The following is a 23,799-nucleotide window of genomic DNA, read 5'->3' as shown; positions in this document are numbered from 1 at the left end:
AAGTTTTGGCACTTACTTTTTCCGCGTAACAGTGATTATTGACAAAACAGTATATTGTCAAAAATCACTACCATTCACTCGTGTATGGTATACGGGATAGCCAAATATCGTCTCGACGCGAGGTTACAGCAATTCCCTTAAGTTAAACGAAGTGATTTGCGGGAAGAATCACCAAACTATATCAGTTAGCTGTGTAAAAAATACGTTTGTGGTACGCTGTTTTGATACGAAGTTGGCAACCCTGGGTGTGAATGGTGCGACTTATTCCGAATTTTAACGGTTGGCCCTCTCCACGAGTGGCGGAGTACACAACAGAAGAAGTATTCTCATCTCAATGATAACAGAGCAGCATGCGTTTCGTCGTCAGAGTGTAGGAAGGCATCGAAGCTGGAGGGTCGCGTTGAGAAGATAACAGCGCTCTTCTCTACGGTCAGGCCACTGCTACCAACATGGTAATGCGGTACTGCACTGTTTGAATATATATACACACACCCCGCAAATGGCAATTGTGTTACAGGCTGTGCATCAAAGTTTCAAATCGTTTGTGGGAAGAAAAATTGCCCCCGAAAAACCTAGTGGTATCAGACTCCCCAGAAGAGTTGCACGGAAGGAATTTATTGTTTATTGTTGAATATCTACGAACAGCGAATTTGCTACGCAGTTGGGTAGCTTGATTAGTTCGCCCGGCCATGTGTGGACGCAAAGCGAAGTGTTTGTGTGTGTGTGTGTGTGTGTTTGAGGGCCAGTTAGTCTGCCTGCCCGCCCGCCCATTGAGAGTAAACGTGATGTGTCGTTCAGCTGGACGTTCCGCTACTGCGAAAAGTAATGGTTCTGTCTCAGCAGGTAGAAGTAGAATGTCCTTTTGTTTTTTTCATCTACGTGTGAGTTGTAATAATAATAGTAATAATAATAACAACAAAAACACAAAAAGGCGGGCATCGCATTTTTGCGTCGGGACTTTCTAGCGCGCCTCTTTAAGGAACAACGGTCGGCGGTTTCGAGAGGTCGCACATTTCCAGGTATTGAAGCTAGTAAAATTTAACTAATTTATCCTCTCGAGTGATTATAATGAAGGTGTGTATGGTTCGTTGTACATGTGAGGTGATTTCTAGGTGGAGCAGGTGGAGCACACGCACACTGTGGATACTTCACATGAAGACATGGTCGTAAGTACACGCTCGGGCATTACTATGCAAAATCTGCTCTGTCGCAACACCGTCTCCGTGATTCCTTCTTTCCCCGATATTTGCCATCCTTTTTGTTCAAACAGTGTTGACGTCATAACATATTCGCCGCGTGTGTTCGGCTGGTGTTATTTGGTATCGCATGTTATAATCAGCTGATCATGCTGTTGTTTCTACAGAAACATGCGGAGAAACCAAGCGTGAAATTTTTGCGTGAAGTTTCACTTTACGTTGTGGGTCTTGGTTAGGTTTTGTAGTCAACAATATATCCCAGTGAAGTATGGCTATTGAAATTAAGTAAATGAGAATAGATAAAAAAAAAATATGCGCGCTTCCCATGGGCCGCATTTTGTCCTTTCATGTACCCTATGTTTGTTACTGGGCATTTTGTTAGTGAATAAATATAAATCACGGAGATGTTCGGTCTTGCTGTAGTAGAAAAGGTCGTCTTTGTGATAGACGAAGTGCGATCGGCGGCTCTGCCTTTCTATATCTAGGTGTTCTAATTATTTGATGGATTAGCGATCACATACGAACGAGCATATTTACGGGCTAGTATAGTACCTTGTAATCTACGCTGGAGTTTGTGTAAACTGAAAGTAGGGTAGGCTGTCTTCGACATAACATCTACCCAAAGTAACATGCTTCCGTCCTGCTCCGGGTGACTCTGGTCGCAGAGCCAGTATATATGCTATTTAAGTTTATACGTGTCGAAAAGCTTGCCTTGCTAGACGAACTGTCCGCCTGTTTTGCGTCAAGATTATACGTACCCGATTCTAACGACCGTAATGGAAATCTCAAAGCTAATCATGCTATGCTAACGTGTTTTAATGCGTAGCTAATTTACGAAATGAAAACGTTGTACGAAGCCGTTCATGCTGCTACTACTACATCGAAAGGTACCTGTTGCGTCGTGTGCCTACACTTTGAGCCCTTGATACCTAGGCGGGGGCAGTCACCATCTATTTTTAGAAGCTATTTTTTAAGGTAACTTTTTGGCTTTTGTTGGGTCAATATGTAAAGCAAATCTAGATTGTCGCATAAGCATGCGGACTGCTGTGTTATCTTTAGGCCTACGTGAAATGTAACAGTGTTAAATGATGCAATTGTTTTTCTGTGTCTTATTGTTTTTTTTTGTATCGTAAAATCCTAGGCGTTTATTGAAAACAGTTAGACCAAGGGTGCTTTGCTGGCGATAGGAGCTCTGAAAGTTACCATCTATCCGCAACATATAAATACACAGTAAAATTTTGACGTATGCAATCAGCTTATTCTCCAAAGTAAGTTCTAAATCGCAGCTGTTGTGCAGCGTGTCTTGCCAATTCTGCGCAGCTAGGTCTACTCCGCTTTCTTTCTGTTGTGCTTTTGAACCGTTATCGTCAGCAGGCGAGCGGACTGTTGCAGTGCTGTTATGACAAACGTACTATTCATGTATTCGCCGTGACCGCTGGCATACCTTGGTTAGCACATTCTCATTTCAAGTCTCTATTTCTCTCGCTGCCCCCCGTGCTATTTTTTCCGTGTCTGCTGAAACCACTGAACTACGTAACAGGGATCCCGAAACAACTCAGGGCTTTTTATTCCTAACCTTCTTTCCGATAGTTTTTTTTCACTGCTCTGCATTCGCTCCCTTTCTTAGTTTTGTTGTCACGGAAGCAGCGGTCGCGGCGGTATCCTGCCGATCTACCAGTAAAAGGTGTTTCTTTGAAGTTGAGTTTGCAGCTGCTTGCTACGAGTGCGGTCTGCCGTTTGCTACCGGCCTGTGATCTGCCGTGCGGTCAGGCGGCAAGTTAGTTGGTGGAAGCGTATTGGCTACGCACTGACCCACAATGCTCTTATGGGTTGCGTGCGAGATGTCTACAACCGCTAGCGTGGGGAGCGACCACGATGGGGCGAAGTGCCTGGAAGGGTATCGACACGACATGATGTTGACAACGAGATTCTCATTATAGAGACTCGTAGTCGATTCGTGTGCCGGGCCTACGATTACCACTGCTGTTCGCTGCAGAGGTTGCTGTCGGTTATAGAGTGAAATGGTCAGCAACCGATGCTCCGCGGTTGTTGGCTGACGCTACGGTAGCGCAGCAACGTTTAGATAAATGTGTAGCAGCGGTGGGCCAATGGGCTGCTGGTCCTAGTGGTTAAAGAGACGCAACTGAAAGTTACAGGTAACTGTAAAAGCAAGCCCCTTTTTACCTGCTGGCTGTAGGCAAGTTCTGTGCAGGTTCACTGGCTATTCCAGCAACAGTAACGATTGGTACGGAGGGCCTGCGGGTGCTATATTTGCCTCTGTTGTGTAGTGGCGATTTAACGATCATCGTAAATGTGTACTATGCGAAGAGACGCTCATTACTTGTCTGTCGTAGAGCGAGCTATTCCAGCCTCAGTATTGACTGTGTGTAGTGCATTCGAAATGCGTATCGAGCGTCAAGCGCCCCAGCGCTCACCGGTAAGACGAAGCGGAGAAAGATAACGATTAATTGATTGCTAAATCGAATCATGCTGTTGATATGTAAATGGATTCGTTGGTTGGAAAAATTGACAGACTGAGCAGTCGGCCAGCACCCAGCGCCAGTTAAAAAGACGTCTTTCTTATGCATAAGGTAGAGCGGTAGTGTAGGTTGGTAATATGTGTAAAAAAATTATATACGTATGTATATACATTAACTCAAAAGCTACGGGCATATCAGCTCAGCCACGATGCTTGCCCTATGTGTAGTCAACTCTTGACATAAATAATTATTAGTTTGAAAATAGCAGTGACTATATATGGAGAAGCTTGCAGAGTCGTATTTGTTGGGAATAGCGACGTAATCGTGGGTTTTGATTATATTTTGTCGCCTCTCAAACATGACAATTCACACATACTCCGCATCATTGTTCAATAATGGCTGGTGCTTAAACTTAATGACAAATTATTGGATGCAAGTCAACACCTTTTTTAAATGATATTGTTAATTTTTTCCACACAAAAATGCTATTCACGTTTATAAATGCTGCTTAGTTCCCAAAGTAACCTGAAACTTTTGATGGGCATAAGGATTACAAAATCTGTAAAGACAAAAAATTGATCTATCACACTTCATCAACGAAATACCGCCAATCATGCATAAGTTTGTATACCGTTACATATGTTTTTCTACAACCGAATAACATATTAGTCCAGCGCGTAATAGGAATTATGCATTTCATACATACATATCTAAGATATCTAAGGAACACTCTTAAAAGTCTAAGAGTCGCATACGGTGAGCCCTGTCCTATTTTTCATGTAGCCATGTCGTTTTGGGAATAGACTACATTGTTAGGACTTTTTGCGGACACCTCTTGTTGCTAATGATAAGTTCATTAGTAATGTTTATATATAAGATACAATACATATACCCAACCTACGATCCTCAACTGCGTTCGCTTGTCAGCTGACTTAGAACATGATGTAAGTTAAGCTCTATTACGGTGCGCACAGATCGATTTAAGCATTTCGCATCATTCTTATTACATAGTAGTCCTAATTTAATCGATAGAACGGATGTGTACATTGCGAACAAAAACGCGTAACAAACGCATTGCGCTGCCAGTTGAAAAAATTAATGTAAGCTATTGAACAATAAAGTCCTCTTTTTAAAAGCGTCTCATCATGCCCTGGTATAATTGATCCTCGACGAGGTCCTTCGGCTGAGCACTGTGTGCCAAAGTGCATGTGTCAAGCCATTTCCAGTAGTCACTTTCTATCAACTTGAGCTGTATAGCTTGTTTAGTCAACAGCCACATGGAGATTAATAATGGGAATAAATCGGAGAGTGTTCGGTGTCCTTTAATGAAACAGTAGTGCAATGGATATTGTACCGCATCGTATATACCGTACCGTATGTACTGTATCCTAGAATAGCGTTTGAAATTATAACGAGGATAGAACGCAGTAATGCAAACTCGAAGAGCCATGGTCACGATAGTAAACGCTGGATAAAAGCCAGATTGGTGTGTTCGCGATAACTCTTATTTTACGACCGGAAAGTTTAGCAGAGGTTGCTGATTTTTTTTTTAAACCTATAATAACTCGAAGTTCGGCTGATTTTAAGCCTTCCCGCATCTTTGTTCAGCAGAGAGACATAGCAGAGACAGGAACTTGTCCGGAGTTTAGAGAAATCTCGAAAATGTAATGGCGACAGCTTATTTTAAGGTATTTAACTATAAATAAATTTATCAAAGAGTTGTTAAACACTTTCCAGACCCCAGTAAATTGCATAAGTAATATGTTGCTAATGTTAAATTTTTACTATGTCAGAGAATAATAGACTCCCGAATTGGTAGTTGGTTGATTGGAAAAAGGCTTTTCAATTCTATAGAAGTATAGAAACATACTCGTACATGCAAACTTTTTTTAATGAAAAGTTTCAAGCCTGTGTATAATCGTTGAGTCAACTGAGATACACTGGAATGGCACCATGGAATTTTTTGCAATTAAATACAACATGGGATACTTTAAATGGCATCTGTTGTTATGGACGCGATGTGTCCTTTAAGTAACTATTGTAACTAGCCAATGCGCTTAGAAAAAATGGTATTTTGCAATACTAACCATCTAGTGGAAGTGGATTTGGATTAATCTGCTTCTCTATTTGCACTGTGTTACATGTATTTGTAAGTAGATGGTCTTTCAATCGAGAAGGGCTTATAGCAGTTGTGTGGTCCAGTCGGTGTCAGTTGTTGTCCCTTGTTACAAAGGCTCAATAATCAGTTAATAGTACTAAAAAGATCAGTTGGATTCGTGTCATGCTTTACGCTGTTCTGCTCGTCGTCATCTGTCAAATGAAACCGCTTCCTTGAAATTTGAGTTTTCTCGATAAAAAGTCTAAGACAAATTATATTATTCTTAAGCGATTATGTTCTCTAATTTAGTCAGATCTGAAGTTTTTTTATAGGTTAGTGTATAGCTAACTTAAATATAAAAACTCAACATGCATTTTTATTATATAAACTTCAAGCAAGCTCGGTTAACGAGAGTACGAGACCATTACTTAGCCTGAGGCTCGGCCCCATGCGGATTATCGCGTTAAATCTTTTTTAAGTTGATCTTAACAAAATTCATCAAAACTCCTTAAATGTAGATTATTACTGACGTTAAACATCTTGTTAAATAACCATTGATTTTCACAATGCCTAAACTTTTTTACCGATTTCTAATCAGCCGTTTATCATGTTTGATAATAATCTGCGATTCAACCGTTGTCGTAAATCGTGGATCTCTCAACCTGTTTTTTCCTTTTCTACCTGCTATATAATATAGTATCTTGAACGTTCATCAGTCAAAAGAGTTACATAGCTAAATCGAATCAGCCGAAACGGAACAGGATTAAATAGTTGAAAAGTTGTGTTAGACTTATCTTCCTTTTTTCCCTCGTCTTCTCGGTATTTCAATTGCATCTAACTCTAATCATAGCATGATGCCCAAACCGACGCTTACGGATTGTACCTTGCAACATGCTCGTCGGACAAAAAGGTGAAAGTGTTTGACATATCCGACAACAAGAAGCCCTTGTTGATCAAAACGCTCGAAGGTCACGAAGGTCCTGTGTGGCAAGTGGCCTGGGCTCATCCGACCTTTGGAACGATCCTTGCCACGTGCTCCTACGATAAGACGGTCATCGTTTGGAAAAAGGGTCCTACTCCAGACGACTGGACGAATATCTTCACCTATAAGGTATGTGCAACGGCTTTTAATTTAGCTATGTAATTGTTAAGATACAGAAAACTAACAAAAATACGCATAGTGTTTTCCAGAAATCTCCGTTTACGTCAAACTATTGGAAATAACGCAACTGAATAGTGTTCAGCAGCATTAATGGCTGGTTGCAATCGACAAATAATAAGTCCTTGAAGTCAACCGTTTGACAAATGAGTGCTTTAATTTTACATTAGGTACATCAGCTTTTTCTGACATAGACCACTTAATTAGTAGTGAGCCAGTAGTTGTCCCTGTTTAATAGCTATATCTTCAGAAGATCCACCTTCTGTCACATTAACTTTTAGGTCCACTAGAAGTTTATACAAGCGTGTAAAGTAGAACAGTTATGAAAAACACGCATTACACTCGCTTAATTTTGCCCTGCACGGTGCGGTTTAAATATTTTTTTGGCGCTGATATTAATGAAAGCAATGAGCCTAATTAATGTTTGGCAAAAACCATTGACTGCTATCGAAATAGCTTATTATTAACCATATAAGAAGAATGAGAGCGAGCCAATCGACCAAAAAAAATCGCTACAACTCAGATTAGGTTTAATTATCCTCAAGTAGTTGGGCCACAAGCAAGATATAAGAAAAGTCCGTGTCAAATTAGGTTCAGCTGTGATCGCATCGGAGTCAACATATAACCAATCTAAGTGTTTCATGTTTTTGATGACTTTCGCATTTTAAAATCCACGCGGATTCGCACAGCGCTTACTTCGCCGTTAATACATGCTAGCCAATTAGTACGTGGCTGGTTGACTAGCATGTGCTACGTAAACCTCGTACACGTGTTTTGTCTTTGACGTCCTATTTTATAACTGCTCATCTGGAGACAATTTATCTGCAGACTATTCTAAGACATCCTCTAACCTGCATATGAACATGTCCTTCTGTGCCCTGTTTGCAGCGGTGCACTCTCCATTAGCTTAGTTTTTTCACGAAAACGCAGTGCTCTGGAAATGGATAAATGACAAACGCGCCCGTAAAAAGAGATATAGGGTACTGCCCATATTCGGCTATATAGGCGAACTAAGTTATTTTGATGTAAACAAAGGCCGATTTGGAAGCGATTATGTAAAATTTTACTATTTCATCTTGACGCCTATTGATCGGTGGTGCTGCGTGTGTCATTGATGCGTTGCGTTAATTCATTATAGAAATCTGGTGAGGATGTGTGTGGCTTCCTCGAAGAATTCCTACTCCCTAAGGAAAGTAGGAACGAGACCTGGAAAGAAATGGAATCCTCAGGAATAACGAAAAGTTGAATGAATCAAGTACGGAATATTAAATAGCACAGAGAAGATTCCAACGGCATAAGGGAAAATGTGCATTGCACCATATAGCTTCAGATGCAAACTTAGTGTGGACACCAGCCCACACGAATGAGTGTTTGTAGTCTAAGCTTGTTGGAACTAACGGAACTGCAGAATGAAATGTTGAGGAGCTCAGTAAATTATTTAAAATAGGGTTGTACACCACCAATAGAGAACCCTTCACCTATCGGAATGCGTGCCCCCGTAACAACTTGCTTAAAGTAAAAGATTTTCTTGAAATAACATATCGATTGTGATTGAACATACAGGGTATTCCTTTTTGTTACCTCATTTCGAACGCGTAAAGTTATTAAATTGACCTAATCGAACTTTTTGTCATCGTCATTCTTGGCCCTGTTAGCGAAGAGCACTCGCCAAAACCCAGACTACCCAGTTAATCAGACAAATGAATATTATCTATTCATTCCTTTCATAGAACTGGGTTGCCAACAACAGCAGCCACGAAGCTAAACGTTTCTGTCACCTTGTCGTCGCCACTCACGTTGATAGACATGGAAATCTTAATTATCTACTTCATGAGCATCATCGCTACAAACTATTCATCTCGAAATTCTTGAGGTTCGATGGTCAGTGGTCGGTGAAGCTGCTCCTTGAAGTGCAATGCTTCATATGCGTCCCGCCACCGTAGTAGTCGGCATATCTTGTCTCGTTATAGGTAATCGCACTTCCACGGCAGGAGCCCTTGGCAGGTACGCTATGGTGGCCCGTCGCTTGACCAACAGAACAAAGCAGTCGGCTTGGTGCATCATTGTCTTTTCTTCTCTTTTTGTGATGGTTCGGCGCAGTACATCAGTTTGACGCTGTCGATTTGACCACCAACATCACCATTGTTGTTATCTGTTACTACGATTGCCACTTTTGTTAACTGTCTTTGCTCCGCCAGCGTCAGATGGCCTATGATCATCGAATCAACGCGGAAATCAGTAGCGGATCGTGCAGCAATTGTTATAATGAGATTGGCTTATTACCGCCCGTTGCTGTTGTTTTTATTGTTGTTGCTGCTGCTGTCACTCGAACAACCGTAATAATAACTACCTTAAAGCAAGCTGATCTCTGCTTTATGTCGTAAGTTCTTAGATAATTAAAATATGTTGGCGATTTTATAGCTTAGCTTACTTACTCCGAGGCATGTCTGCCATTATTAGGTCAGTCAATGGATCGACCCCGGCAACTTGACTTATTGAGTGTCTTACACATTTCGCTAGTAGGAGGAAGAGCATTACATTATAACAAGCCGAGCAGGAGAAACGGTCAGCGAGAGTGAAACGTACATAGATAAAAACAGAGCTATAATACACAAGTTTGAGTTGTGGATGAAAGGCGGACTCACAACTTCGCTGCTGGTTGGATTCCTGCGGTCGCCTTTCTTGATGATGTGTAGATATCTATATGGTAATAGCAGTGGGAAAAGCAGCACGTGGATTTGCTCTGGAAGATGGCAGCGGAGGCGGCAGCAGCTTCTGTTGCTGTTACGGTTGTAGCTTCTTGTCGCTAGAAAATATCATGCATGATCGTCTTCGGCGATACGCAGGCGATACGGAGACACTGTATGACATTTTTATCGGTGGCTTGTTACAGCTATTCGCTGTCGCTAGTGCAAACAAAAAGATGTAATGATCCCTTGCGGTGGATGGCGCGATTGTAAGTCTGCGCTTATCATGAGAACATTTACGAATCAGTAGGCGATCACTGCACGTCGACACACGTTTTCTGATAGACGATATTTAATAGGGTGAAACTTTATATAACAAAAAATATAACAGATCTTATTGTGTCCTGCAAGCGGCAGTGCTGGACTGTCGGGCTGATATATACATCTTATTTAGACAACTTTACGAAAGCATTTTCGCACTTTACGATAAAAAACTAATTACGAGCCCCAGTTGTGTTTGTTATAGTTGTTATAAACAGTTCAAACGAACACACAAGAAGCCTCACGGAGAGATGAAGGGAAAAATATGTAAGCGGATGTAATGTGACTTTTTCAATAGCTATATTCGCTCAGATGGAAGCGTGTGAATCGCAATTAATCCTCTTATTTCCATTAACCAAACTAAAGCCAAACTAGATACTGTAAATATTGCTGAGATGATAATGGCTATTGTCTGCCAAGGACGCAGACTCAACAATTAAATGACCTACATGGTGATTGTTCGGAAATATGTAGGTGTATAATAAAAATGCTTCCAAAGTATTTGTTCCGCTTATTTGTACCAACTATACAATATTATTGTTTAATCTCAACGCATGTTCGGGATTTAATTATGGCACACATACATGAGCGCTAATATTAATCGTTTTCTACAGATCGGGTTCAGTAATATCAACATACATTATTAGCAGAAGCGGAGTACCTATACATGGCTAGCTTTCAAATTAAGTACGGGCTATGAACATAGTTCTCCTCCTGATGGCAATTTCTAATATGCATGTATATGTCTAGAGACTTGTGGTGTAAAAGGCAGAACATCGTCTGCCACCTCGGAGTAAAGTAGGGAGACCTAAAAGTAGTTAGAACGGGAGATGTATTTAAAGAACTGGCGTAAAGTTTGGTATTGCTCAATCTCAGCCGTGTCATTTGAATAGAGCCAGTTTTTTTCGAAGTGGTTTTGCCGGAGGTGCACTTGAACGCAGCTACAGGCCCTGAGCGGGATGAAAAAGCTTAAACTTACTTCAAGTTTTCACTTTGCATGCGTATCTAATCTTCAGAGAGCAAACAGAAGCCTGATATAATAGATATTTAATAAGCAAGTCTATAAAAAAAAGTTACAATTTTATTATTTTTATGTATGACCTTTACGAATATGCCTAGTAAATTTTCCAAGCGAATGGTAGAATAAAAATATCTGTTCAAATGTTGTTGAATCGGGAATCTATGTACGCTGCCAAACAGAGTCGCAGATATGTTAAAATGTAGAGAAAATAGGTTTAGGAAATAAATTTAGGTTTGGATACAAATCCTACGATAGCAGTTAGTCAAAAGCAATTCATGTTTATACTATATATATATATATATATATATATATATATATATATATATATAGTATAAACATGAATTGCTTTTGACTAACTGCTATCGTAGGATTTGTATCCAAACCTAAATTGTTTCTGTACAAGCAGCCTCAACATGCACGTGTAAATAGCAAAACAATGCATGGAAGATTTTCGAAAATACATGCGATGAAGATAACTTACAAAGACTTACAAAGAAATTTGATGAGTAGAATTGGCTGATCTAATCGCCGCCATAGTATACAGGACACAGACGCTGTGGTACACAGCGCGTAGTTCGTTAATGATTTCTAATCAATAAGTTGAAATCGTAGCCTTAAACGTTTGTTCCAATTAAATTTGTCGTCAACGCCGTTCTTCGTGAGCACAGCAGCCACCCAACCCACTACTGATTGATCTGGCTATTGCACAGGATCAGCAACTTCTCTCCATGTGTGAAAATCAATCAAAAAGATCGGCATTATCCGTCCGACGACTGTGATACTTGGCCTTTATTATTTTTTAACGCATTGAGGGAGAAAACTTGGTTGCCCTCTAAAACCCCATGAACAACGTTTTTCTAAATACACTTAGTTTGACTTTCCTAAGCGGTCAGTTGATCAGCACCACTAATTTGCCCATAGGACCTAAGTCAGTAAATTCAAATCTAGTCTGGATTTACGTCGCAACCTTCACACTTGGAGAAATGGTAACTAACATGGAGAGTTACCATTTCTCCATCAGGTATATATTTATTTAAGTTCAAAGACTGGGCAAGCCTAGGATTCGTTTCGTTTCGCTTCTTCCAGGGTCTTAAACTTTTTCTAATCCTAATGTCGCCGCGAATTTGCGACACTCCAAATGACTAATATTTTTATTTTCCTTTAGCCCCGAACCTCTTGAATAAAGTGCGAGTTTACGAAAGTTCATGAATTGTTTGCTTAAGCTGCACAAGAGGAGTTCCATCTGGTACAACCAAGTGCGACAAAATTCGTTGAGCATAATTCTTTTTCTTGTAACAGGTAGAATATCGTTTTCTTGCCTCCACGCGATTATTAGAGGGATGACTTTATTGATTTTTGCTGGTCCGAATTGCTTATCCAGAACCTGTTTTTCATATTTGATATAACTGGGATCTGGATCAATTCCATCCAAGCTTAATAGAATACTGTTCACCATGTACACCTACCTGGAAGTAGACTTTCATGAGAAAAGAAAGCTGGGCCGATTTCGACAGGTAAATTTCTGTGCGAATTGTCGCTTCTTCCAAGGAATGCTTGTGGCATAATTTCTCACATTATTTGAATGATACATTTATCGCTCATGTCTTATCCCGCGAACTTGATCAATGCTATAAGTTAAATCAAATTTGTGGGTGATCGGTTTATTGTGTGAGAGAAGATATAACATCGTTTTGTCGAAAAGTGTATATGCCTTCATTAATGTTTTCTTAACCAAATGGGAATACAGTGACGAAAACAGCAGAGTGAACCAGCGCTAAATGAACATTTGAGTCGTACGAGTTGCTTTAGTATACATAGTTCCCCCTGACTATAAATTTGTTTCTTAGCACCAGAAGATGCATATATATGATTTTTTTACTATCCGGTTGGAGAATAACAAATGCGATCGACTGGCGTAATTTCGCTGCGTACAATTTAATCAAATTACTGGTAAATGGCCAATTTTTTTCACCACAGGAAATCTATTCGAAGAAGCTTTGACGAGCAGAACTCATCTTCTGATCCTATATGTTCATCACCACGACTATGAAGATACGTTCCACAGATACAATAGTTGATGTCTATAAATTTAACAAAGCTTAGTTAACTTACCCTAAACGATACCTAGGTTAGTTTAACTGCGAACTCACGCTTTTCAGACGGAACGGTTTCATATGTTTGAAGTCGAACCGAGTAGTGTTCAAACCAAAAGTTCGTTATACACTTCAATTCTATAAGCAGTAGTTCCCAACTGGTTGTAACGTGACGCCTTGACCAATTGAAATTTTATAACGGGAGTGTCTGGGGTGTGGTAGGTTATCAACTTAACTAGATGAAACGTGCAAAACCTTTCCGTGATAGGTAATTGGTGTGTGCGTACTAAACGGTAATCCATATCCATCGGATCGAAAGTTGACAACGTGCTGGTGTCTGAAAGAAAGGGGCGAGGCAAAAACCGATGCTCTTTTGTTGTAATCGTAACAACGAGGATCGTCGTAAATCCTTGAATTCCTAAGTACACATATTTTGTATGGCTATCGTTTACATTGCGAAAAGATGGCGGTTTTTTGTGGTCTTTTGTGCTCTGCGTGTACGTTGATGGCCCTTGACTCAGGGTGTCACAGGCTGCCCGTGTAATCGCATTGCATTTTTGTTTTTGTTCAGAATTCTTTCGTTATTAAGGATGGGCTTAGGGGATACGCTCATTATGCCCCATTTCTATTATATTAACGCAACGGAATTGCGTTTTAAGCCTTTATTTTTGAGCGCACATTCACACTTGACTAAGCGACTATCAATAAATAGAACGTGTGAAGATACCTTATAAAATATAACTTCATGACTCAGCGTATCTGGGTGCCCAAATAATTTGGAGGAAGGCTAACATGTAAGTATTTTGCCTATACCCTGAACACTAATGAAAAAACTGGAAAAACGCTTTCTTAGTCATCACATATGGTGGAAATAGCCACCCTCTAACAACAGTGTTTATAGAGAATGTCAAATGACATATCTGCGACATGTTCTTCAACTTTACGCCTTATAATTGAAGTTTTCTTTTTTAGTTCCTTCACCAGCTATAATGATTACCTGGTTAAACTAGCACGTGCAATAATGAAGCTTTAGCTATATTTACAAAACTAGCTGAAGAAGCTTACGAAGAACCCGCCATTTCGGTGAATACGTGCTCATGATAGTGAACATTTATCTTAACAAGTTGGTCATACACCTTCTCTATTCGTGTCGGTGGTATCAAATCTCTTTTAATATGATCCAGCTGAATGACCTTAAATTTATTAATAACTGTCTCATAGATTGGTACAGTACATGTACGTGTTGTGGTAGCCTTTGACTACGTAATATATAATAAAGATAGCCAAATCTGATAGATATTCGTAAGCTATATTACTTGACCCAAGTCTACATTTAGAGAGGCCTATAAGAGATATGTGTACAACGCCCTCGGCGTTCTCAATGGGCAGTATATAAAATTTATATTATGTTCTATATACAGAGCATACACACACCTACCTGATTTATATCCGAAGAAAAAGGTAATGAATACAGACATGGATCAATAGATTTTGTTGTCGTTGTTCCAGTTGTATCAGTATTGTGAAAGCTCGCACCTTGGGGTGTATGGTATGGCCACGACAAGGTGGACACGTACTGTGCCGATCTGCGTATAATTATTAGTAAATTTCAGGCCATTCAGTTGCACTGTATCAAAATATGTGTGGCATAAGCAACAAATGAAAGGATTACTTAGTTGTGGTTCTGCTGTTGCCCTCTGTCCTATAACTCGCTCGTGTCGGGGCCGATGTCGTACGGGCGGCATTGATGTTGCCATTATGCAGGAGCATACGTCATCGGTAAACTCGATCAACTGGGCTCCGCATGAGTTCGGCCTGATTCTCGCCGCTGGCAGCTCGGATATGACGGCCTCCGTACATACCTGCATCACCGAGACACGGTTTGTGAATCAATTCTAAATCATTGAGGTCTCACAGGACACCGATAGTTCTTTTAGATAATTAGCAATAAGATTGGATGGTGAGAGGCAAAGATCTTCGCAAATAATAAAGTATAAGAAAATTACTACATCCTCTAAAGCCTGCCGATGTCAAATATGATCCAAGTAAGTTGAAGTTACAGTTTGAAGCAAATAGTTATTGTCAAGGTGGGCAGATTTTCTAATAGGCATCTTTAGTCTTACCTTTTACCATATTTGATTTATGTGTTAGATACCTGCTGGTGCATCATCCACTTCTGCTCGATCGTTCATCAGATGTTTTTTCGACGTTTATTATTTGAGCTGGAAACAATAATACGGTTTTCATGCAAAAGCAGAAAAATTTGAGTTCGAATAAGTTTCCAAAAAAGAAACGAAAACCCACGTTTATAACGCAATATCGCAAGAATCGAGCATCCCTGTATACCTGTGTGTGGATAGCAATGACGATCATTATTCTTGTATGCGCACTGGGGCTTCAAACCTTACTTCTAGGTGGGAATCGGTGAAGATAGAAGCGCATAACGTAGGCTGCAATGCGGTCAGTTGGGCACCGGCCCTACAGAATCGGCGCTTTGTCACAGGTGGCTGCGACAATCTAGTGAAAATTTGGAAGTTAGATGAAGAAGCTCATAAATGGATTAACGAACATACTCTGGAGGGACACACTGACTGGGTAAATATTCTCTCTTTTAAAAAAACTTTTTCTATAACTGACAATTGTTATTTACAAACATCGTGTAACATCTAAGAACAATTTGTTTCTCTTCGACATTGAAAATTCAATATGGAGGACCTACATATAACTAACGAAATCTGCAAAATGTGAGTGTCTAGCTTCGAATCTACTGGGATTAGAGGGTGATGCGTGGCGTCATTACGATAATAACAGTATTACGAATGCGGCTGGTTGTTTTATCAGAACACGTCATCGTATTTCGATTGCTGCACGTTAATGTTAACCCCAGAGGCACCCCAGCCAACTGCCAGCAAATGCGCTTTATACACTTACTTACCAGCTAATAATGGTTATTGGCAAACCTGTCTCTGTCTTGTGTGTTTTACGATCAGAACTGCCGTTAAGCGTTCCATCAGGTGACTGGGTCTCAGCACAGAACAGTGTGTTTATATCCGGATTCGAACCTAGACATAGACAACGTTTTCATAATGCTAGCAGACAAATACATTACCATATACTAGGCTACCACGGGGGCGAAGAACGACGGGATTATTGGTTGTCTTAAGCGTATTTCGAATGCCAGGTTCAATCGGCGATATCGCTCTCGAATGAAAAAATCATTGATATTCCAACGGGTTTTAAATGTAATAGCCTCTGAGATAGTTACAGTTGGGCCGTCAACTAATTTTATCGACTTTAACTTTGCCTGTTAAAAACTGCTTCCCCGCAGTGCGACAAGGATGTAGACTGAGAGTCACTGGAATACTTTTGCTTATTTGAATGATTTCAATTTTAATATCTAAAACTAATGCCGGAATTTATGCTAAAGCGGAACAGTATGTTCGGCTTTTGGAAGGTACAGCATGATTTCTAATGCTTCGTTGACCTGTGCTCGGACCAATTCTGCCTATTTCGTGTGCTTTGATGCGACGGGTTCATCGCACGCAACGGATATGCCGTAAAGACATCGCTGGAGCGATCGCGCTGTAAATAATGAACTAAGAAACTAGTCGTTAACATCATTTTGTGGGGAGCGGACTAATTTGGTCCTTATCCGTTCTTGCCGAATCCAGTAAACGTATCAGCACGACGAACAATATCGATCTGAGAAAGGTTTAGAAAACGAATATTTTCATTTTCAGTGGTTTCAAAATTTTTTTTTTAACCTTTTCAGTAATCCGTCTTGTCATTATTGGGAAAGCTGTACGGTCGATTTTAGCTACTATTGATTTTTATAAAAGGAAGGAATGCTGTGTTGTCTTCAATTCAACAAAACTGCTATCACCGATGCAAGAGCGATTTTACCCTAACGGGCTTTTATTTGTACTGATTTCTGTTATAGGCGAAACATTGTACTTATTTTAGGTTCCTAGACTATTTATTGACAGTTCTTTACCCTAACATCAATAAAATTAAACTTTTGAATCAGGAATGAACTTTTAAAAGATAAGCCATTTTATCTCGTAAACAAGAGGAATTCGTAGTATAAGAAAGAGTCATTCACAAACAAAATTCAATCGAATTCAAACAGTGCAAAGCCAGACGTTCTGTTTGTTGCCGCCGAACTCATAAATCATATATTTAATTTTTCTTCTCTGCTGACACGTCTATTATCGCACCCATTTCGTTGTTACCAGGTTCGTGATGTAGCGTGGGCACCATGTTTAGGTCAGGGACGAAATATTATCGCCTCGTGCGGCCAAGATTGCCGTGTGATTATTTGGACCCAGGAGCGCGACCAGTGGCGTAGGAAGGAGCTTTCCCGCTTTAGAGACGTCGTTTGGTTGGTGTCGTGGGCAATCACAGGGAATGTACTCGCCGTGTCCGGCGGCGATAACAATGTCAGTTTGTGGACCGAGCGTGAAAACGGCGAATGGGACACGTTCAGCGAAGTGAACAACGTGCCGATGCCTCAACCTCTCCCACCGACAAGCCTAGTGCGATCCTCACATCAGCTGGCAGCAGCAAAACAGCTCGATGCTGACTAGTCCGAAATCATAGGGTATTAGTAGTTATTAGTATTATTATGCGGAAACGCAAGCCAAAGCTAAACCTAACGCTGTTGTTGGGTTCACAACGACCGTCGTTGTCCGGCAGAAGACAGACTGTTAATGCTAGCTCAGGTCGTGTAAAGAACGACTAAGCGAGCAATTTACAGAAAAAAAGGCATCAATATGCGCATGAAAACACTATAAATTGACGAATAGTAAATCGAACATGAAGGACGTTGCAGGAAAAATGCAAATACTAAATAAATAATGAGACAGCTGTTAAGGACTCGAACAGAATGCATTAAAAGTGAGAATGGCACCCAGACGACGGCAACGAAATGCGACACTGAGGCAATGGAAGAAAAAAAAGCTACATTATATCTTAGAGCGAGCCCGGGCGGGATTCCACATGCCGATAAATCCAGACATATAGCAGCGCACAAAGTCGTAGACGTCCACGTAACAGCTATTAATGTTCACGTAAGCAATATGTTGGGGCTTTCGTCGACTTTTTCTCGTTTGATTCTTGTGATTGACGAATGTTGCAATGATGACAATTGACGCTGCGTGAATATATCGTTGCTGGAGGCGATCTTGAGTAGGGGCATGTAATGAAACAATTTATTTCTAGGAGTATAGGATTGTGTGTGACCGCTGGGAGTTGCTTAGATAGATGTACGCACGCGCTCGCAACCATGTCAGCCGTTTCCACCTAATTGTTTTCTATATCATCCAAGGATGACTACAAGCGAAGACGGAAATATAAGTAGTATATATATATATATATGTATATATATATGCAGTACATAAATCCGCTTCGCTTGACATGTGCGATGTTGCGAGCGGTCAAGGGAGGGATTGAAGCCCTTAGAAATTAAAATGAACGGAGGATGACGTACAATAAAGTTTTTTGTAAGACGGAATGTTTTACGAATGGCCTAAAATATAATACAGTCAAGCAACCATATAAACGATGTTATAGAACACATACTATGGTAGTCTACAGCATATAATGAGGGCTAAGCTGTGCCTCTGTCATGACTTAAATGTATAATGTTATAAGTTGCCACAAGTTAACGGCTGTCCAGCTTAATGCGAATGGTCCCGGTTAGATCGAATGCGTAACACAGGCTGGAAGAGAGAAAGGATGAATAAGAAATCTCAGCTATTGAATACGGCTTGGTCTAAATTTCGACTGGTTTTATGTTACAAATGATTTTGCATTGCACAGACATATGCTATTTTGTGTTCTTTGAAGTTCTTTACTATTACAAAAAAAAAGAATACTATAATTGTTTTTTGTATTCCTGAGTCTAATACTTACAATGGCAACTTAGTACCGTCGTTTCCCAAGTATTATCAGCCCTTTCGAGCAAGATTACTGGTCAACTAAACTTCTATGTAGATCATTCAATTGATGGCAATTTCCTTCTTGCCTGTTTGGTTTTGAAACAAGGCTTCAATGTGTATCTTGACATTGTCGCATCACATCTATGTTCGAACATTTTTTTGTACATGACTTTATCATTTATGGATTTTTTCTCTTTGTCTGATGCCGTAATTAAATTCATTTAGTTCCTTGGTGAACAGCTGCTTTGGCTCGTACCTTTAAACACTACCAGGTGAAACCATTGTATTGTGAGCGAGACGCGGTATAACCAAAATTGATTCCTTCAGCGATAATTTCAGATACACACGTGACCCTATTTCTGCACTTAACACATGGCGTCTGAGAGAAAAATGTACTAAGATTCACGGTTTTATATCTGCTCCATCTTACCGCCTGTATTAGCGTCTGTTGTATTGTATATATATATATATATATATATGCATGATGTACTTGTACTAACATATTCACTATTTTTGCCAAATTCGATATTCGAAACGCGTTTTGGCGTCACGCTTTTAGCAGCTATACCCAAATATTCGTCATGTGGGTTTGGCACATTATTGGTCACCGGTGGATGTACGTTCGTCGGCGTTCCTGTGTAGGTAACAACTAGCGGTAGTATATTTGAATACTGCCACGATGATATGTCTGTATCGAATCAATAGTTTACGCATAAAAAAGATTTACGCGCTTTTAGAAAACAAATACATTTTACTCGATTTAAAAACTCTTGTAAAACTTGCCATGCCATCCAGGCGAAATTAAAGTGAAATGAGGTGCTGAACTATTGTTGAAGTTAAGCTTTTGACAATATAACAGGGGAAAAGTGACCTCATAGCGTTCTGACGCGATCAACGGGAGACCCTAAGTTAGCTTCACAATAGTGTGAACACTTCTAGCTTGCGTAGGTGATATAACGGCATACAAAAGGATTCAGGTTTAACAGGAGGACGGCAAGATGAAGGCAGAAGTAGGCTTACAATTGACCGATAAGGTATCCTACACTAGGAGACATCAAGTGAACAGTTAAAAAAAAATAAGGCCTACAGTTCAAATAGATGCGACGTCGATCGTAAACCAACATTTCCTCCTAACTGAGGACCTTTTTTCAAACTGTAGATTTTTTCAACACTTTTATAGGCGGTTGGCAAATACGTTACATCAAACGTTTGAACCGATCATTTAAGGGTTTAGTTGTGATAGCAGAACCGGACAAATTTGGATGATTATTACAAGGAAACTATAAGATTCTGTTATTATCTTTATTCCAAATGTATAGATTGATTCTTAGTTAGCTCTGCTAGCCATCTCACAAGTAAACAGATTAACATTAAGCCACATATAATGTTTTTTGATAACTCTCCTCATTCAAGCACAGGTACTTTTTGTAACTCATGTGCATTAGTTCTTTTCCTTTTTCGTCACCTTTTAGCGTATCAGCGCCTACTATTAGGCTAAATTGATAAACACATTTTTAATTGTAAATAGGAACATCCTGGCTGCCTATGATGTACCTAAAAACGAAATTCATTAATCATCATATTAGACAAATCAATTTATCTATTTTAGTTAGCCACTAAATACGTCGATGCGAACATACGAGGTATATCGTATGGCGACAGCATCCACATTTAACAAATAATAGGCCTTTGAACTAAACCACTTACCCGTTTTATATTTTGTGTGCATGAAGGATTTCTAGAGAGGTTGTATGGGTGTTTCAGCGGGCCGTTCAGAAACCAACAAGCGGTCAAAGATAGAGCCGCTAGAAGTTGATTGAAACGGTGATAAATATATAGGTCATCAAAACTCAACTTCCTCGAGTTGAGCAACTGGTTCTCTTGTGACAAGCTGGCATTACCCTTGCTCTGTAACATCTACGTCAATTACTGAAGCTGTTCGTTTGAATGTCGCGTATAAAAGCCGTGAACGCATATTTATCATCGCAAAAATTGTATATAAAATGAAACAGTGTTTGTAAAAAATTGCTGGAGTACGTGCAATGTCGGCGAAATTTCCTACGCCCACCCGTATGAAAGTGACATCCGAGACCCTGCAAGTTACCTGAATTATCTGGAAGATCGAAAAATTTTGTGCGATCCTTTAAATGACGCAAGATTCCAGATATTTTTATGTGCATATGGGCTGCTCAATTAGGTAACAATGTTGTACGTTATTCATGTATTGCATCGCCTGTGTTATATATATATATATATATATATATATATATATATATAGTAAGTGCTTAAGCTAAAAAAGCATACGTGTGTCGCAACGCATGATGCTATCGCACAATTAGCAAAGGCAAGATTCGCCTAACTCATCTTAGAAATATAGTTTAGGTACCAGCACAAAGAAAACTAACCAATTCTATTATTTGCCCTCATAAAAAAATAATTTTTCCCAGTTTTAGCTAAGGTTAACTAAAGACCTTCTGAACTGAGGCATTTGAGAGCTCCATATATATATATATATATATATATATATATATATATATATATAGAATGTAAAATAGTTTGGAGTCTTTGATTTTTTGTTCTTTCACTGCACTTGAGAATAGGAGCCACGGCTGAAATTAATATTGAGCCATGAGTAGGGTGTTTCGTACTTTTAATGAGTTAACAGACAACTATCGCAACGAGAAAGGTCGAATTTGGAGAAGTTGTCTTAGACGATATCGCGACTAGAGTAAAATAGTACGGATTGTGTCATGCGATCACTATATTACTCCGAGTGTGCATACAAGGCAGAAGGGCAGGTTGCATGATGAAAGATAACGCGGATTAATTAAGGCCAGCACGTTATAGATAAAGCGGTTTCTATTGAATTCAATTTTATCTCGCGTATATGTGTATAACGTATAAGGAGATGAACGTTTTCATTTGCCTGTCAGTTGGACTCTTATTTAGACCGCTGAGGCAAGCGGTTACACCAATGGGTACCAAACCTTGTAACAAAGAAAGCCCATTAACAAGCAATGATTCTTGACAACTGACATCTTGTAATGTAACGAAGGCAGGATTACAATGTTTAGTAAAATTCGGCCATTTTATGTATGCACAAGTAGTGAATGATGATAATGCTACCGTCACCCTAAGTAGGGAATAATGATGAGAAACCGAGACGTATTTCCCACACTTCGGATTTGGCATGAGATCTATATAATGATTCAGCCAGATCCATATACATACGTGTGGCTTAATCAGTACGCTTCAAAGTGTGAGTGTACGCAAGAGCTTGCTTTGTACATTTCTTGCTTGTTAAACGACCTCTTTGTAATAAGAGTCAAGGCCATACTAAGTGGCTATCGCGAATTCAAGACTACAAGATATGTAGTTAGCTATAAAGCGGTCACCTAAATTATAATAACGGAGGATGCAGGGGAAAAAGACGGAAGCATTTGGTATTTATTACCTATCCAAACCGTTCAGGAAGATTATGTGAATGCCCTCTGACACCACACCCATAATTTAGCTACATGATTTAATACAGCGCTGAACAATGTATGTAACGAAAGTGCAAAAACAACGAGATGAGAAGGTTAAACAGAACACTGCCAGATGACTTTTATTATTGATGCCATTATTGTCTTGCTTTTATTCCAGAGTATCGAACGATTTATAAAGAACAAATTATATATTATTTCTACGTTTTATAATAGCTAAATATGTATATATGTATATCCGAAAGATTAAAAGATGGCGAAAACTATTGCGATGATACGTGTCGTCTTCACAGAGATCAATGAAAATAAAGAGTTTTGTTTGACATTCGATATGTATCGTCCCTTACTTAAATATCTAAGTGTATGCACAGAGTAATTTTGCATCGTTTCTTTCTTTAAGCCCTTACTTTATATATATATATTATAAGTAATAATGTAGACTATATAATGTCACGCGTACAAAGATCTATGATTGTTGTTTCAGTAGTATTATCAAATGAAATTAGTTCCTTTGTTATAGTGCGAGGATAGCTTTTCCACCGGCAAAAAATCTAGACGTTCTCTTTCATAAGTGTCAGTTTGGTCAAACGCTTGTACAAGATCTCACGTACCAAATTAAAACGTACAAATCAATTTTTAATTAGCTGGATATATAAACGACAACTGTAACTATTGCGAATCTCACAGCAGCAAACATCTTTATTTTCCTCGTTTCTGTCTGATCTCTTTCTGGGTGCAATCCTTTATTGCGCAGCACAACTATGACCAATAACAGACCACCTAGGGATTAGGTCCGTTTACTTCGTTCGATAATACTCTTCTACTACTGTAGCATCTCTAATTACCCCATCAGCAATGATTAATCTGCTCCAGCTCGTCTCTTATTCTCGAACAGCTAAATAATTAGCCAACTATATATTTTACTTTTGATAATAGATAACTATTCCGCTCCTGTTACAGCTTTTCTCGTATGATAATGAAGCTGACGTTAACGGCAACTTTTCAGTGTCAGCGGTCTCAGCATTCTTTTCAATATATAGGGCCTTCTAAGAGTCTAGTTTCACTCGTTGGTTCATCTTTATGCTTTCAATAATATGTGTCAACGAACTGTTTTTCTAGCATCTTTGTCCTTTGTTTTCTTCCCTCGCCTTTCTTTACTTCATCTCATGACCTGTAAAACTATATGTGTACGCATGAATGTATAATAACAATAATAATAATATTTATATATGAATATAGTACATTGGTCTAGCTTTGGCCTTCTGACCACTGCGACCATTTAACTATTACAATTACCACTTCTGTATACCAATATATATA

At 39.5% G+C, this 23,799-nt stretch overlaps 1 protein-coding gene across 9 annotated transcripts; it reads left to right on the top strand.

Moving 5' to 3' along the window:
- The first annotated feature begins 295 nt into the window (after positions 1 to 295).
- Positions 296 to 22,809, top strand: LOC111244114 (protein SEC13 homolog). Of its 9 annotated transcripts, none has more exons than XM_022790798.2 (6): positions 296 to 452; positions 1,113 to 1,166; positions 6,625 to 6,885; positions 14,820 to 14,935; positions 15,470 to 15,650; positions 17,291 to 22,809. In XM_022790798.2, exons 1-6 carry the CDS (start codon positions 450 to 452, stop codon positions 17,639 to 17,641), a joined length of 966 nt encoding a protein of 321 aa, XP_022646533.1. In that variant the 5' UTR covers positions 296 to 449; the 3' UTR covers positions 17,642 to 22,809. The 9 variants fall into 9 exon arrangements, with proteins under 9 accessions (XP_022646533.1, XP_086837655.1, XP_022646535.1 ...); XM_086981529.1 differs by having other exon boundaries at positions 323 to 452; positions 1,102 to 1,166; XM_086981526.1 differs by lacking the exon at positions 296 to 452 and adding an exon at positions 459 to 843.
- The last annotated feature ends 990 nt before the right edge of the window (positions 22,810 to 23,799 follow it).

The sequence above is a fragment of the Varroa destructor genome, unplaced genomic scaffold, assembly GCF_002443255.2.
Source record: "Varroa destructor unplaced genomic scaffold, Vdes_3.0 BEIS01000002.1, whole genome shotgun sequence".
Classification (NCBI taxonomy): Eukaryota; Metazoa; Arthropoda; class Arachnida; order Mesostigmata; family Varroidae; genus Varroa; species Varroa destructor.
This window is presented reverse-complemented; position numbering and strand designations above follow the sequence as displayed.